The sequence below is a fragment of the Dama dama genome, chromosome 7 (genome assembly GCF_033118175.1).
Source record: "Dama dama isolate Ldn47 chromosome 7, ASM3311817v1, whole genome shotgun sequence".
NCBI lineage: Eukaryota > Metazoa > Chordata > Mammalia > Artiodactyla > Cervidae > Dama > Dama dama.
In genome coordinates this window covers 42716972-42734457 of record NC_083687.1, presented here as the reverse complement: position 1 = coordinate 42734457, position 17486 = coordinate 42716972, and the positions used below count along the sequence as shown (strand labels likewise).

Here is a 17486-nt window from a genome sequence, read left to right as displayed (position 1 = left end):
CTTCCTTCCCTCAAGAATACCAGCTGCCTGATGGGTTTAGCTTTTAGCAGGAAATGTTTAGGTCGTGAACACAAAGAGAAGCTTTCAGGTAGAAGCTGAGGTTCTTTTGGGTTGACTAAGCATCACTAAGCACCGATACTTTGGCCACCTGATTCGAAGAGCTGACTCATTGGAAAAGACCCCGATGCTGGGAAACATTGAGGGCAGAAGTGGGCAATGGAAGAGGATGAGATGGTTGGATGGCATCACCGACTCAATGGACATGAGTTTGAGCAAACTTTGGGAGAGAGTGAAGGACAGGGATGCCTGGCGTGGTGCAGTCCATGGGGTCGCAGAGAGTCAGACATGACTTAGCGACTGAACAAGAAGAAGAAGCATCACTTTGCCTTCGGGCTGTGCTGCTGACCAGCAGGAGACCAGCCCTCTGCTGCTCTTGGCCTGTCAAGTGTGGGCTGGACCAGAGCTCTCAGAACCCTCCCTCCTCCTCTCCCACCCCTGCCTCTTGGCATTGCCTCCTCAATCTTGAATGCTGTGTTGGCTAATGAGATTAGAATGGTCCTGTGATTTCCCCGGTTACACCTTTCTCTGTTTGGGGCCCCTCGGAGCATATTCAAAGCAAATGAAGCGTGAAAGGCTGGAACACTGGATGGTTTTGTGTTGATGGTTTGACCTCACCATATGGAGGAAGGCGGGGTGGGGCTCCCTTGACTTCTCGTCCTAACGATGCCTTTCCCTTTTGTTTCCTAGCACTCCATGTTTACAGCGGTTCACAAGCATTATACCCTGGATGACTGGAAGCTCTTTGCAGCTAATCACCCAGAATGCCTGCAGGTAAGACTCTATCCTGATTATAAATGACCTTTGTTGCCCAGGAAGGGAAATGTCAGGGTAGTCAAAAGGATTTGAGTTGGCAGCAGATAGACACACAGACTCCCAGGCGATAGTGAAAGACAGGGAAGCCTGGCGTGCTGTAGTCGACTTAGCATCCAAACAGTAACAACAGACACACAGTCCCAAAGAGAAATTGGGGAAGGCAATAGGGAACCCACAGCCCTTGATCGTTGCTAGGAATTTGCCAAGGAAACCTGTTCTGTACTCCTTTTTAAAAATATGATGATTTACCTGTAAGGAGCATATTTTTTCCCCTTGCAAAGTGAAGTGTTTTCTCATGAGAGCTAGCAGAGGTCCCAGCTAGGTCAGTCCTGCCAGGGATTGAGTCTGTTCCGAACATGCCTTTTATCTAGAAAAATCATCTAATTATAATAAGTTGTTATAATTGGAGCTGAATATGATGGAGCAGAATAAACAGTATGCTCTCCAGGATGACTTTAATCAAAAAGGCAGATAATACAAAGTATTGGTGTAGATGTGCAGAAATTGGAACCCCCTGACATGGCTGGTGGGAATGTAACATGGTGCCACTGCTTTGGAAAACAGTTCGGTAATTTCTCAGAAGGTTCAACATAGGAGTTACCATATCACCTAACAATTCTATTTCTAGAATAGACCCAACAGATATAAAAATATATGTTCACACAAAACCTTATACAGGGATACTGATGCATGCTTAGTCACTAAGTCATGTCCGACTCTTTGCAACCCCATGGACTTACAGACCACCAGGGTCCTCTGTCCAGGGGGATTCTCCAGGCAAGAATACTGGAGTGGGTTGCTGTGCCCTCCTCCAGGGGATCTTCCCGACCCAGGGATTGAACCCAGGTCTCTTATGTCTCCTGCATTGCAGGCAGATTCTTTACCATCTGAACCACCAGGGAAGCCCACACGGATGTTCATAGTAGCACTGTTCATGGTAGCCAAATGGTTCATGTGTCCAGCTGATGAACAAACAAAACCTAGTATACCCATAGGGTGGAATATTCAGCTAAGAAGGGCAATAAAGTACTGATTCATGCTACAACATGAATGAACCTTGGAAATGAAACTGTTCACCTCAAACTGGGACTTGGACCCACATGGCTGGGACTCAAACCCAACCAAACCCATGGTCTTTCAACTGATCTCACACACTGGGGTTTCAGGACCTAATGAAGCTCAGGTTGTTGATGTTTTATCGCAGAAAGAATTCAGTGAGAGACAAAGTGATAGGTGTGCTGCATGCTAAGTGTCTTCACTTGTGTCCAGCTCTTTGTGACCCCATAGACTGTAGCCCACCAGGCTCTTCTGTCCATAGGGATTTCCAGGCAAGAGTACTGGAGTGACTTGCCATGTCCTTCTCGAGGGGATCTTCCTGATCCAGGGATCAAACCCACATCTCTTATGTCTCCTGCATTGGGAGGCAGGTCCTTTACCACTCATATCACCTGGGAAGCCCAAAGAGATAGGTAAGAAGCGGATTTATTTGAAAGAAATGCATACCACAGAGTGTGGGCCATCTCAGAAGGCAAGAGTGACCTTGAAATGTGGTACGAAGTGCTCAGTTGCCTCAGTTTTGTCTGACTCTTTGCAAGTCTCTGGACTGTAGCCTGACAGGCTCCTCTGTCCATGGGATTCTCCAGGGAAGGATATGGGAGTGGGTTGTCATGCCTTTCTCAAGGGGATCTTCCCGACACAGTGATTGAACCCACATCTCTTATATCTCCTGCACTGGCAGGCAGTTTCTTTTACCACTAGCGTCACCTGGGAAGTTTGAAATGTGGTGTGGTTAGCTTTTATGGGGCACTTCCCTGGTGTCTCAGTCGGTAAAGAATCTGCCTGCCATGTGGGAGACCCAAGTTTGATCCCTGGGTCGGGAACATCCCCTGGAGAGGGGCATGGCAACCCACTCCCATATTCTTCCCTGGAGAATTCCATGGACAGAGGAGCCTGGTGGGCTGCAGTGCATGGGGTCGCAAAGAACCAGACGTGACTGAGCTGAGTGACTTAACACTTTCAACTTTTCACTTTCACTAGCTTCTATGGCTTGGGTAATTTCATAAGATAATGAGTAGGAGGATTATTCCAACTATTTTGGTGAGGGGGTGGAGATTTCCAGGAACTGGGCCACTGCCAACTCTTTGGTCCTTGATGGGTGGCCTTGGAACTGTTATGGCGCCTGTGGGTGTGTCGTTTAGCTAGCTGATATGTTACAGTGAGCATGTACTGAGGCTCAAGTTCTAGCTGAAGTCTGCTCGTCCTCCGTCTTGAACGTATTTGGTTCTAATCAGTTTATGTGGATGGGTTCCCACATCCTCCTATCCATGGTTGGTCAGCAGCTAGTTGTGATTTTGATGTTCTCGCAAGAGAAGATAAGCATACGTCCTTTTACTCCACCATCGCCGTGGCGTGCAAAGTCCAATTAGCGACTGAACAACAACAATGACTGTTTATGTTGTGTCCTTGGTTTGTGTCATTCTTTTAAAGGTCGTGCCCTGCTCACTTCACTCCTGTTTCAAAAACATTTTGCCAAGTGAAAAAGCCAGACACAAAAAGCCCTGTATATGATTCTATTTCCATGAAATGTTGAGACAAGGGAAACCTATAGAGACAGAATTAGTTGAGAGTGAGGGCTAAAGGGTGTGGAGGTTTCTCTTGGGGGTTGATGAAATGTTCTAGAATTGATTGTGGTGACGGTTGTACAACTCTGAATATACTAAAAGCCACTAAACTGTGCACTTTAAATAGATGAAGCATATGTGACTACATCTTAATAAAGCTGTAACTGAAAAAAAGAAAGGTGGTTTGAAAATAATAAAGACCCCAGTAGAACATGCCAGTCTTCGATCCTGGCACCCTTGGGTGGTCCTGTGTCCATGCTAAAGAGACGTCTCTATGCTGGGGATGATTTCCTCCATGGTCAGATCATCTGGATTGGAAAATGACTTCTTATTGTACTGCTTTTGAAGTTACACTAGTTTCTGGCTATTTTTCTTTGCTGTGCCATGACTGTGTGTGGATTTTGATTGGCGAGGGAGGTGGTTTCAGAGATAAAATAGTTCTGGCTCACACTTGAGTCCTTTCTTTTCAGCATAATTTATTCTAATGGATTATCTCTGTTTCAACTTATCCCCCTCTTCTTTGGAGGAAGTTTGGGGAGCGTGAGTTTCCAGCAGTGCACTGTGGATCAGAACCGTGGCTTTCATTACTAAGGGCAATCATTTCACTTACTACCCCACTGCCACCGAAGTTAAAGCTCATTAAAAAGGGAACGCATGACAAACCCAGTGGCACTGAGAGAAACTTACCAGTCTCTAGTTCCACCTGCCAAACTTTAACAGAAATGAAAGGAAAGATAAAAAAGACAGCAGAGCTGAGTGGGAGGGAAAGAACCTGTGGACTTGGGGAACCAGTCAGACTGTCATCAGGAATGAAGGTGGGAGTCAGTATGTATCACATTATCAGTCGGCTTACACTAAGTCTGGATGTGAGAGTTGGACTGTGAAGAAAGCTGAGTGCCGAAAATTGATGCTTTTGAACTGTGGTGTTGGAGAAGACTCTTGAGAGTCCCTTGGACTGCAAGGAGATCCAACCAGTCCATCCTAAAGGAGATTAGTCCTGGGTGTTCATTGGAAGGACTGATGCTGAAGCTGAAACTCCAATACTCTGGCCACCTCATGCGAAGAGTTGACTCATTGGAAAAGACCCTGATGCTGGGAGGGATTGGGGGCAGGGGGAGAAGGGGACGACAGAGGATGAGATGTCTGGGTGGCATCACTGACTCGATGGACATGAGTTTGGTAAACTCCGGGAGTTGGTGATGGACAGGGAGGCCTGGCGTGCTGCGATTCATGGGGTCGCAAAAAGTCAGACATGACTCAGCGACTGAACTGAACTGAACACTAAGTCTATGGGGTGTAGCTACATTGTTGTGACTTGTGGTTTGGGGGGAGTAACAAAGGAGAGTAAGATGTGCTGCTCACGGGCATTTATAGTTTAGAGGTGTGAGTTAAAATACTGAATTTACAAATTTTAAATTTATAAAAAAATAAATACATCATAGAAGGTGAGATGCTAACTCTGGGCACAGTCCCACGGGCTAGTTTTAATGAGGCATAAACTACTAAAACCCTCAGAGCAGATTTCGAGAGCAGCAGAGGGGTGGGTTGGAGGCACCGGTGCTGAGGAAGGTTAGGGGAGAGGGTATCACGGAGGAGAAGGTGGCGGCATCAGATGTAAACACATCCCAGCGCAGACAGGAAGGATCCTTTCAATCTTGTTCATTCTTATGCTTCAGGACATTTATTGGAGGCATTAAGACTTGTATGTCATTTTCCTTTCTTTTATTTTTAATATTTACTTATTTGGCTGCACTGGGTCTTAGTTGCGTCATGTGGGATCTAGTTCCCCTGACCAGAGATCGAACTTGGACCTCCTGCACTGGGAGTGCAGTGTCTTAGGCACTGGACCAGGGAAGTCGCACAGTTTGCATGTTGTGATAATGTTGTATTGGGAGTAAAAATGAAAACAGGAAGGAGTTTTATCAGAGAGGTTTTAGACATCTTTCCCTCTGTCCTCTCCCACCCCCACCTCAGTGGGATGCTCAGGGTAACGGCCACGGCTTTGGCATGAGGAACTCGAGCAGACCGGCCACCCTGGTTTTCCTTTCCTCTCCTCTGCTCCAGGAGGAGAATTTGCACCAGCCGCTCCATGGTTCTGCATTCCACGTGGCATTGTTCAGTTGCCAAGTCGTGTCCGACTCTTTGTGACCCCATGGAGTACAGCACGCCAGCCTTCCCTGTCCCTCACCACCTCCCAGAGTTTACCCTGGTTCATGTCCATTGAATCGATGATGCTAACCAACTATCTCATCCTCTGCCATCCCCTTCTCCTTTAGCCTTCAATCTTTCCCAGCATCAGGGTCTTTTCCAAGACTGGCTCTTCGCATCATGTGGCCAAAGTATTGAAGCTTCAGCATCAGTCCTTCCAATGAGTATTCAAGGTTGATTTCCTTTAAGATTGACTGGTTTGATGGCCATGTGAAAAGCTTGAGGAAATTAAAAGCCATGGATGAGATTGTGTGGCCGAGGTTCAGGTCTCAGTTTAGTGTTTATGTGCAGTTTAGTGTTGGAAAAGACAACAGTCAGTTTAGATAAATGACCATGAGAATCTCCTTTGCCTCTGCTGCTGCAGGTTTCTTGAGCCAGTCCACTGTGTGTGTGATCAGAGTTAACCTCAGAGGGGCACGGTACTGTCCCCAGAACTGGCGGGTGGACGGAGGCAGGGTCTGACCTCTGAACACCACTTACCGTTCCTGTCTTACACCTCTTGGTTTATTCGGTATAGCATGTAGCTGTGAGTTCGGGCAGTGGGAAGAATGATCTGGAAAAGATGAGCAACATCCTGGAAGCTGTGCCGCAGGTCAAGTTTATTTGCCTGGATGTGGCCAATGGGTACTCGGAGCATTTTGTGGAGTTTGTGAAGCTGGTCCGGTCCAGATTTCCAGAACACACCATCATGGTAAGTGTGATGGGATGACCCTCTAGATGGGAAGCAGAGAAGAATTACATGGTGTGTTGGGGGAGCTGTGTTCTCTTGGGAGCTTTTGGTGCCTTCTTTCTAGAAGAATAGCTGTGAATCAGTGGGATAAGGACAGGCAGCAGCTGCGAAGATCTGAAACCTGGCTCAGCTATAAAAAATAAAATCCCAGATCAACGCCATAGGGTGTTGGCTCCTTGTCTCTGCTAGATATCATCAAGTGTTTCTTACCATGTGAGACCTTTATACCAAGGTGTATGTCACTGCTTAGCAGAGTCTATTTTAAAAAATAAAAACACAGTTGGCTTTCTCTTTATCATATTTGTCATCTCTGCCCCACTCTCCTTGCTAGTAGAAAAGTCTGCTGTGAGGGTTGAAATCCACAATATGAACATTTCGCAATAGTCAGCTATTTGCAAATCAATTGGTGTATTGTTTTATCTAGGATCTTTATCTTTGAACTTTCCTACCTTTTGAGGGGGTTATTTTTACTAATTTTTAACACCTTTACTGGTGAGAATGTATATGTGTTATCTTTGGGAAACATAGATTTATAGAAAAATGAACTAGAAGCTTTAGGGTTAAATTTGGGCTTCTGGAAAATCTATATTGTAGTTATGTATCTTTATTGGTCTTAATTAACATGGTGATTATTGATTGACCACTAGATAATGTACCTAACTCTCCTTTTATAAGTTTTTTTGAACCCAGTTCTTTTCTTTTTTTCAATTTATTTTATTGTATGGTTGATTTACAATGTTGTGTTAATTTTTGCTGTATAGCAAAGTGCTTTAGTTATACATATATGTATGCTACTGCTAAGTCACTTCAGTTGTGTCCAACTCTGTGCGACCCCATCCCTGGGATTCTCCAGGCAAGAACACTGGAGTGGGTTGCCATTTCCTTCTCCAATGCAGAAAAGTGAAAGTGAAGTCGCTCAGTCATGTCTGACTCGTCGTGACCCCATGGACTGCAGCCTACCAGGCTCTTCCGTCCATGGGATTTTCCAGGCAAGAGTACTGGAGTGGGGTGCCATTGCCTTCTCCGTCATATGTGCATATATACATTTTTTCCGTAGTCTTTCCGGTTATGGTATATCACAAGATGTTGAATATAGTTCCCTGTGCTATACAGTAGGAGCTTGTTGTTTATCCACTTTGTACATAATAGTTTGCATCTGCTAATCCCAAACTCCCAAACCATCCTTCCCCAGCCCCTCTTCTACCCTGACAAGCACAAGTCCATTCTCTATGTCTTCCTTTTACAAATTTTTAATTTATCTTCACATTTCATCATTTTAAGGAAGTTGGGAGACAGGAGTTAGTATTTCTGTTGACAAAGGTAAATCACCTGTGAAGGATTTCCAGAACATTTAAAAGATATGTTTTTATTTATTTCTGGGTGTGCTGGGTCTTTGTTGCCGCTCGAACTTTTCTGTAGTTGCGGCCAGTGGGAGCTACTCTCTAGTTGCGTTGCACGAGCTTCTCATTGAGTGGTTTCTTTTCCTGTGGAGCATGAGCTCTAGGGAACGTGGGCTCAGTAGTTGCAGCTCCTGGGCTCTAGAGCAGAGGCTCAGTAGTTGTGGCGCTCAGGCTTAGTTGCTCCGTAGCATGTGGGTCTTCCTGGATCAGGGATTGAACCCGTGTCTCCTGTATTGGCAGGCAGATTCTTTGCCACAGGGCAGCCCCCCAACATTTTTGAGATAAGTACTTTTATGCTTTCCAATCAAGTGAGAAGAAAGCATCAAGTGTTGTCCCGAAGTCAACCAGCTGCACCATGTTTAAAGTTGGGGGGGAAACAGTCAGATTCATTTCACCCCCATAATCGTGCTACCAGCATTGTTGTGTTTGATAAAGAAACACCATTTATTGAGTTCCTCTCATGTTTCTCAGAAGGTAGAGAATTCACCTGCAATGCAGGAGACCTAAGTTCAATCCCTGGGTTGGGAACGTCCCCTGGAGAAGGGAGTGGCCACGAGCTCCAGTATTCTCGCCTGGAGAATCCCATGAGCAGAGAAGCCTGGCAGACTATGGTCCATGGGTTTGCAAAGAGTCAGACACAACTGAATGGCTGACACTTTCACTCCCATGTTTCAGGAGGCTTCCGTCTGTTCTTTCTTTTTACATCTCTGTAAAGAGTAGGAACTGTTGTCCCAGGTTTATTGCAGATGAGAAATCCTTATTCCTGATCCTTCGACTCTGGGATTTTCACAAGGTCACACCCTTGTGGGTGTGGCACATCTTGTGGGGTGGCAGAGCTGAGGTTTGAGGTCAGGGCGGTCAGAGTCCAGAGTCCAGGCTCTGCCCCTGGAGACCTGTAAACATGCCCCATCCTTGCTAACTTTAGCGATAAAGCTGCCTCCATCCACTGGGCCGTACACGTGACCAGTTTCCTGTTTCTCCGTCCTGAGCTGGGCAGCTTCCTCAGGCTCCTGTCATGACCCAGCAAGGCGCATGTCTCTAGTCCTGAGGCCCCAGCTGGCTCTTGTGCCCCTCGTCATCTGTGGAAACGGAGGAATGAGAAAGCTGGCCTGCCAGGAGGGCAGAAGCCCCCTCCCCTCAGCTGGGACCTGGGAGCCCTACAAACATTTGGTGTTAAACGCAAACTCTGTGCAGTGAGGACTGAGATGGTAGGAACAGCAGGACAGATATTTGCGCAGGAGGAGTCCTTTGTCGATTCCTTCTGGTGAGTACTTCTGGGTTGCTGTTGACGTTTCCTCTGATCTGAGGTAGTGGGATATAGATCTTTCCAGATCATTCCAGTTCACCTCCAGTTGTTAGGGACCAGAAATTACACTTACTGAATGAAGCAACCTCGTGACTCTACTTTTTTGTCTTGGATAATTGACGTATTCAGTTGTGAAATATGACATACATCCAAACAAGTGCATAAAACATGGGTGTTTAATAAACAGTCATAAAAGCAGAGGCCCTTCAGCGTACCTCTGCAGCGCCTCCTCCCACCTCAGACGAAAGCCCCTCTCTGCCTGATGCTCATTTCCTTCTTCGAGTGTCCCCGGTTTTGCCATCTACCGATGCATGCCTAAACGACACCACTTAAGTTTTGCCTATTTTCGAACCTCATGTAAATGGTGACTCTACTGCATATCTTCTGGGTCTTCTTTGCCTCTGTAGTCCATTGCGATGGCCCACATCATCTCGTGGAAGCTGTGGGGTCATACACTGTTCCTGGGATGAATCTTAACCCCATTTCCCAGATGCCTCCCTTGCCCTTGACCTCTTGCTCTGCTTCGATGCTGGTTGTACCAGCATTAACATCGCTGAGGGTGCCTGATGTCGGTGTGGCCACCAATGAGCAACATGGTTCGGCTGAACCTACCTTCTGAAGCTCATTCTTCTCCCCTGTGAAAAGCTGGTCGAGATAAAAATGCTTGGAGCATCATCATGGGGATCAGATGGGCTGATGGTAAGGGTGCAGTAGTCACCCAGTGGCGAGTTGGCAAGTACTGAGGGCACATGCTCTGGGAACTGAACCAGAGGCGGAAGGCTGATGGAGAAGAGAAATGGGGGTGGGATGGGGGGTGTTATATGAGTTTTAAGAAGAAGGAGAAAACATGAACCACTTTTTGAAACAAGGAGAGTGAGAGCAGAAATTCCCCAGCGCCCCAGAGCTTGCCGTGCACCCTGCACACGGTTGCCGGGGAGTTTTAGCTCACAGCTGGCTGTACCCAGGGCTGAGCGGGCTGCCTGTTGTGGAGCCTGGGTCCCAGCTCCAGGGAGAGGACCAGGGGAGACGGGCGGTGCAGGAAGGAGGCGGGCTGGCAGGGCAGGGGAAGGGCGTCAGCAGTGCCTGGGGGCTGCTGGGGTGGGGGTGAGGCGAGGAGGGGGAGATTGACCCTGAGTTCCCAGGCCCCCTGGGCGCCCAGGAGTGCCGAGCCACACGGAGGCCCCGCCTGCTCTGTGCGTTTTCCCTGGGGAGGCAGGGGTGGGGTGGGTGGGTGGGGGGTGCGGGGGTGACGCTTCTCAGTGTTCCTCGGCAGCTCCTGCTGACTGCCCAGGGGGTGTGTTCCCCGTGTTGGGATTGGTCTCCCCAGTGATGAGCAGGAGGCTCTAGCCTTTCTCCCCCGGCTGCTTTACCTACACTGACCCCTCAGATTCACATGGAAACCTCCAGTACTCTTAACACCCTTGGTCTTTAGGAAGATAATTTTCCTCGTGGTATTTGGAGGCATTGTGAGGATGTGTTTGTCCACTGATGGGGAACTGAAAGGTATATAACTCAGGATGCCGAGTGCTGTCCTGATGACTACTCTGCAGTGAACGGAAGGGCGGCTTGGAAGCGTCTTGGCAGAGCCCCAGTTCCAGGCTTGCTGCTCCCATTGCCCAGCACATCTTGGATTCACATGGACCCTTTGCCTCTTACTTTTCACCTAAGGAAAGCACTGCTGCATGTCAGGAGGGAGGAAGTGGGGATGTTTAGAGAACGTCACTGGCAGAAAAGGGTCTTGTGAAGATGCTGGGTGTTAGGGTGTGACGCGTCCTCTGGGCCTCTGCCTGGTGGCTTTCTGAGAGGAATGGGAATGGTGTGTTCTTGGGTGGATTCCAGGGACTGTGGAAAGAGGCACTAACAAGGACCAGGCACTTGTCTTTTATGGTAACTAGTGCTCGAGTAAGGCTAAGAGCACCTACTTTAGTTGGTGGGAGGCTTCAGCCTAGAGGGGTCAAGAAACTTTTTGATGTTCACGCAGCCAGTGAGAGGTGGGACTGAGTTAGATGGTGTGTCCCCGGGGTCTGGAATCCTCCATTCCAGCCCCGCCCCCCCCCCCCGCCCCCGCCATTACACCAGGCTGCAGCCAGACCCCCTACCAGCTCAGGCTCCTTGTGGCGGAGAGGTTCCTATGTTGGGTCTCTTATGTGTGTTCAGTTGGGTCCGACCCTATGGACTGTAGGCTCCTCTGTCCATTCAGTTTTCCAGGCAAGAATACTGGAGTGGGTTGCCATTTTCTCCTCCAGGGGCTCTTCTCAACCTAGGGATCGGACCCATGGTGTCCCCTGTCTCCTGCATTGGCAGGCAGATTCTTTACCACTAGAGCCACCTGCGAAACCCAGTTTGGGCCTAGAAAGTGCTTTCGTGCTGGTGGCTCTTTCTGATCTGGCCCTGAGGACACAGGCTTGTGACACCTAATCTGTTCAGAGAGACTAGCTCTGCTCCCCTGGGGAATGTCAAGTCAGCCACTGTTGGCAGACCCCTGGGAAGCTGTGGGCATGTCCTTGGCCTTTCCGTGTGTGGCCAGTGGCTCAGGCACCTGTCTGAATCCTTTCTCTAGCATTTCATGGTCAGACAAGGTTCTGAGTCACACGGAGGCCCCGCCTGCTCTATGCCTCTTCCTGGGGAGGCGGTGGGGTGGGTGGGTGGTGGGGAGATGCTCTTCAGTGTTCCTCGAAGGTGGTGGCCGTGGGCACCCGAATTTACCTCCCTGAAGCTCAGACACCCTCTCAGGCCAGGTTAGCCTAGATTTTCTGGTTCATCCTCTCTCTGGAACTGGTGTAAACTGAGACTGCGGCAGAAGCTAGGAAGGGCCCCCGAGATGCAGCTGATGTGTGTCTCTGAGAGTCACACAGTAAATTCAGTTGCTTGTATTTTTCACGTGAAAGGTGGTTATTGCCTTGGTGGCATCTCCTACTCCCTGGAATGCCCAGGTAAATAGAAGGATATCCTCGGGTGCATGGGGGAAGACTCTGGCATTAATGTTCCAGCACCTTCTGTTAGGAGTTGGCCCTTAGGCCAGATTCAGTCTGCTGCTGTTGGCTTGTTGTTCATTTGCTCAGTCATGTCCGACTCTTTGCGACCTCATGGACTGCAGCACACCAGGCTTCCCTGTCCTTTGCTGTCTCTCAGAGTTCGCTCAAACTCATGTCCATCGAGTCAGTGATGCCACCCAACCATCTCATCCTCTGTCGTCCCCTTCTCCTCCTGCCCTCAGTCTTTCCCAGCATCAGGGTCTTTTCCAATGAGTCAGCTGTTTGCATCAGGTGGCCAAAGTATTGAAGCTTCAGCATCAGTCCTTCCAATGAATATTCAGGGTTGATTTCCTTTAGGATTGACTTGTCTGACTCCTTGCAGTCCAAGGGACTCTCAAGAGTCTTCTCCAGCACCATAGTTCAAAAGCATAATTTCTTCTGCACTCAGTCTTCTTTATGGTCCAGCTCTCACATCTGTACATGACTGATGGAAAAGCCATAGCTTTGACTATATGGACCTTTGTAGGCAAAGTGATGTCTCTGCTTTTTAATATGCTGTCTAGGTTTGTCATAGCTTTTCTTCCCAGGAGTGAGTGTCTTTTAATTGCAAGGCTGCAGTCACCATCTGCAGTGATTTTGGAGCCCAAAAAAATAAAGTCTGTCACTGTTTCCATTGTTTCCCCATCTATTTGCCATGAAGTGATGGGACCAGATGCCTTGATCTTAGTTTTCTGAATGTTGAGCTTTAAGCCAACTTTTTCACTCTCCTCTTTCACTTTCATCCAGAGGCTCTTTAGTTCTTCTTCGCTTTCTGCCATAAGGGTGGTGTCATCTGCATATCTGAGGTTATTGATATTTCTCCCAGCAATCTTGATTCCAGCTTGTACTTCATCCAGCCCTGCATTTCATATGATGTACTCTGCACGTAAGTTAAATAAGCGGGGTGACAACATACAGCCTTAACATACTCCTTTCCCAGTTTGGAACCAGTCTGTTGTTCCATGACTGATTCTAAATGTTACTTCTTGACCTGCATGCAGGTTTCACAGGAGATAAGTAAGGTGGTCTGGTATTCCCATCTCTTTTAAGAATTTTCCACAGTTTGTTGTGATCCACACAAAGGCTTAAGCATAGTGGATGAAGCAGAAGTAGATGTTTTTTTTCGAATTCTCTTGCTTTTTCGTGTAATCCAGCGGATGTTGGTGATTTGATCTCTGGTTCCTCTGCCTTTTCTAAATCCAGCTTGTACATCTGGAAGTTCTCAGTTCACATGCTGTTGAAGCCTAACTTGAAGGATTTTAAGCATTACCTTGCTAACATGTGAGATGAGTGCAGTTGTGCAGTAGTTTGAACATTCCTTGGCATTGCCCTTCTTTGGGATTGGAATGAAAACTGACCATTTCCAGTCCTGTGGCCACTGCTGAGTTTTCCAAATTTTCTAATTCTATAGAAAGGAATTTTTTGGCAAAAGACTTCTGAAGAGACAGTAAAAAGTGGGTAGAAAACTTACTGTTTAACGGGTACAAAATTTCAGTTTGGGATAATGAAAAAGTTCTGGAGATGGATATTGGTGAAGTTCCTTTGTAAACCTTGCAGTGACAAGGACAGGTGGATCTGATCCACCCCACTTTATAGCAGGATAAATGGAGACTCGGAGTGGATGTGATTTTCTTAAAATTACCCAGTGAGTGGGAGGGTCGTCAGTCAGGCCCAGCTTTCTGAAGTTATCTTGCCATAGATGTCTGGGTCCAAAGGAGAACTGGAAGAATTGGGGCTGGTTTTTGCCCAGAGGACTTTTAAAATTTATTTTTAAAAGTTTTAAGTTTTAAAAAAAATTTAATTTTTGGCTGTGCCGGGTCTTTGTTGCTGCACGGGCTTTTCTCTAGTTGCGGCTGGCGGACGTCTCATTGTGGTAGCTTCTCTTGTTGCAGAGCATGAGCTCTAGGGTGCTCAGGCTTCAGTACTTGTGGCGCAGAGGCATAGTCACTTGTCAGCCTGTGGGATCTTCCTGGACCAGGGATGGAAGCCACGTCTCCTGCATTGGCAGGGGGATTCTTAACCACTGAGCCACCAGGCAGGCCCCTAGCGGCCTTTTTAAAATGATGCAGAAGTACGTGAAATGTTCGTTTTGTCCATTTTATGTGTGTTCTCTGGCCCCTCCCACCTGCCCTGAACACGGAGGAGCAGGAGGCAGTGCCCGGACAGTGCCTGGCCTCCCTGGGAAGAGGGGGGCCTAACAGAAACCTCCACCTGTCTGCTCTGGGACCCGGCTGGGGGCTGCAGCTTCTGTTTGTCCTGGCTGCCCCGGTCATGACCGAGCCGGACATGCTGCCCACCTTCTGAGCCTGTGGTATCCACTCCCCACAGGAGCTGTTTCTGGTCAAGATAAGCCGACTGCTTGCTAATCATCCCTGGCCAACTACCCCCCCAACCCCAGCGCATCCCACCCCGAGCCCACCGGCTGCCTGCGCTGTGGGCTGGGCTTCCCCCAGAACCTAACCACACTCCCGGAGTCTCTCGCGTTTCTGAACTTGACTACTTTCAGCTTTTGTGTTTGCCCGTCTTGGTTTCAAACTTGGACAGGTTTTTGTTCCTGCCAGTGGACACTCACCGTCCTCTCCTAGCCATTGGCATCCTTGTTGTGTGGTCCTCGGGCTGGAGGCGTTTCATCATCACTCTGGGTTTCATGCTTAGTCCTCAGGTGCCCGCCTCTGGTTCAGGAGCCCCGACGGCAGCTCAGGGGATGTGGGGACACCTTGAGAAGCCCCTGGGCTCTTACAATGGCATCAGCTCCCTCCACACTTTTAAACTTACCTTGACCTCACATGGTTATACTTGCTATGTCCATCTGAGGTGACTTGAATTGACTTATTTGGTATAAAGTGAACCCTTTTAAACTGGTCTGTAGGCAGTACCAGAATGGAGAGAAAAATCCACAATGACAGTGAAACCTTGTAGGGAGCTGCGAGTAGCTTCTTCAGGTGTTTTATTTTTAACTTCTAATTAATTTTTATTTGTAAAATTTATCTTGAATTCTTAGCAAGTCAACCAGGGAGGAAGAATGAGAGCTTGGCGTGCTGTTTCTTGGGTTCCTGTGTGCGTGCTAAGTCACTTCCGTTGTGTCTGACTCTTTGTGACCCTATGCACTGTATCTGCCAGGCTCCTCTGTCCACGGGATTCTCCAGGGAAGAGTACTGCAGCGGGTTGCCATGCCCTCTTCTAGGGCAATCTTCCCAACCCAGGGATCGAACCCGTGTCTTCTGCAGCTCCTGTACTTCAGGCAGTTTCTTTACCGCTGAGCCACCAGGGAAGCCTTTCTTGGGTTCCTACTAAGTTCTTTTCCAGGTTCAGAGTTGTATGCTTAGGAGAAAAAAAAAAAAACAACCCTAAGAAAACAGAAACTATAACTTTCAATTGTAAAAGTAATGCAGTTTCTACTGTCAAATCCAAGAAACTGTAAGGAATTATTGATAAAAGTCAGAATATTCCCTCACCACAACATGTTTTATCAGCATTTTGGTGTATGTTTTCATCTATACATATACTTGTTTAACAAAACTGAGATCTTACTATTTCCTTCTGTTTCTCCTAACATTATACTGAAAGCACTTAAACATTTCCCCATGGCATCAAACCAATCTTATAAACATCACATGGGTTGGCCAGAGATTGTCGAACCATTACCATTTGGAGGAATATATTTGCAGTTTTGCACTGTTAACAGTAATACATGTTTGTAGTTAAGTCCTTGACCTCATCCATAATTATTGCCTTGAGAGAAAATCCTGAAAGTTATTGGATCAAAGGATATACATACTTTTCATTTCTGTATGCGGGCAAATTATTTTCTAGGAAAACTTGTACTGGAGTAGGCATTCCACTGGCAGAGAACGAGTGTCTGTTTTCAGCATTTAGTTTTTATAATCACTGACAATTTGTTAAGTGAAAAGTGGTACCTTGCTGATATCTTCATTGAAATTTGATTGCTGGTGGAGGTTAAACACTCCCTGTGTTTATTGGCCTCTTTTATTTCTCTCATTAGTTCATATCCTTTGGAAGTTATTCTGTGCAGTGCTAGCATTTTTCTTGTAGATTTGGAAAAGCTCCTATAATGTTAGTCTTCTTCGTAATTTTAAATCTTTTTCTCCACCAGGTTGTTTATTAGTTTTGTTGATTGTATGTATGAGTGTGTGTTTATGCAGGTTTTTAACTTTCATGTAGACACATCTGTCTTTATGTTTTTTCACTTGTATGTGTATTATAAGTATTCAAAGCTTTCCTCTAAATCTGGGAGGAGACAACTTTTAATTTATCTGAAGCTTATTTTGGTGCAAGGTATGAGTGATAATCCTTATCTGTTTCTGAAAGCTCCCTTTCCCCCCAAATTTCAATATTTATGTCTATTGAAATATTGTTCCTTTCCTCTGTGATGTGAAATGCCGTCTTTATCATGTACTGTATTCTCATAACTTCCTATCCTTTCTCTGGGCTATCATTTTCCATTGTCAAATGCTGTTGGGATTAAAGGAACTTTGAGCATCCTCATCACCCCTTTCGAAGATCCTTTTATACAAAGTTAAAAGTCACATTGTCTAGGTGGGAAAGAAAAATTCTCCTTGGAATCAATTCAGTGAAAAGACACTTGGGGCTTCAATGCCAAAAAAAGAAGTTGTATGAGTTAGGGATACACTGCCCAAAATAAGACTTCGCACAGTTGTGAAAATTCAGGCAGGCATCCTGCCAAGTATTCTATGTACCAACTGAAGAATCCACAGGCCAGTGAGTTGTAATAAAAAGGGCTATTTTTATGTTCCCAGGCTCCTGCAGTGAAAGAACATGCACTGTTTTCAAACCAGATGCATCCTTCTGGTTTTAGTTTCTACCACTTCCTGGCTTATGGGTTTATTCTTAGGACCACAGCTTCATATTGTTCTGAAAATGAAGTATGTTCCAGTCCCCAAGGTGCCTAGGGTTCATCTGCCTTTTCATATCTCAGTGGGAACCACTTGACCCTAGGATGGGTTTAGTTCAACCCAGTCGTTCAGTTGTGTCTGACTCTTTGCAACTCCATGAACTGCAGCATGCCAGGCTTCCCTGTCCATCACCAGCTCCTGGAGCTTGCTCAAACTCATGTCCATCAAGTCAGTGATGCCATCCAAGCATCTCATCCTCTGTCGTCCCCTTTTCCTCCTGCCTTCAGTCTTTCCCAGCATCAGGGTCTTTTCGAATGAGTTAGTTCTTGGCATCAGGTGGCCAAAGTATTGGAGTTCCAGCTTCAGCATCAGTCCTTCCAATGAACATTCAGGACTGACTTCCTCTAGGATGGGATACCCAGGTATTTTCCCAACTGTGAGGTGGTCAGTAGTTCCCTAA

The 17486-nt window shown here is 46.9% G+C and overlaps 1 protein-coding gene across 5 annotated transcripts in view; it reads left to right on the top strand.

Moving 5' to 3' along the window:
- Positions 1-17486, top strand: part of GMPR (guanosine monophosphate reductase) — a 57487-nt gene that overhangs the window by 11396 nt on the left and 28605 nt on the right. For 4 of the 5 annotated variants that reach the window (XR_009693641.1, XR_009693640.1, XM_061147582.1 and 1 more), the window contains exons 3-4: positions 748-831; positions 6220-6393. Coding sequence is in view for 3 of the 5 variants with exons in the window: in XM_061147582.1 (XP_061003565.1) it covers positions 748-831; positions 6220-6393 (258 nt within the window). In the remaining 2 variants the exon portion in view is untranslated. The remainder of the gene's footprint in view (positions 1-747; positions 832-6219; positions 6394-17486) is intronic. The other variant, XM_061147581.1, reaches the window with a different exon arrangement.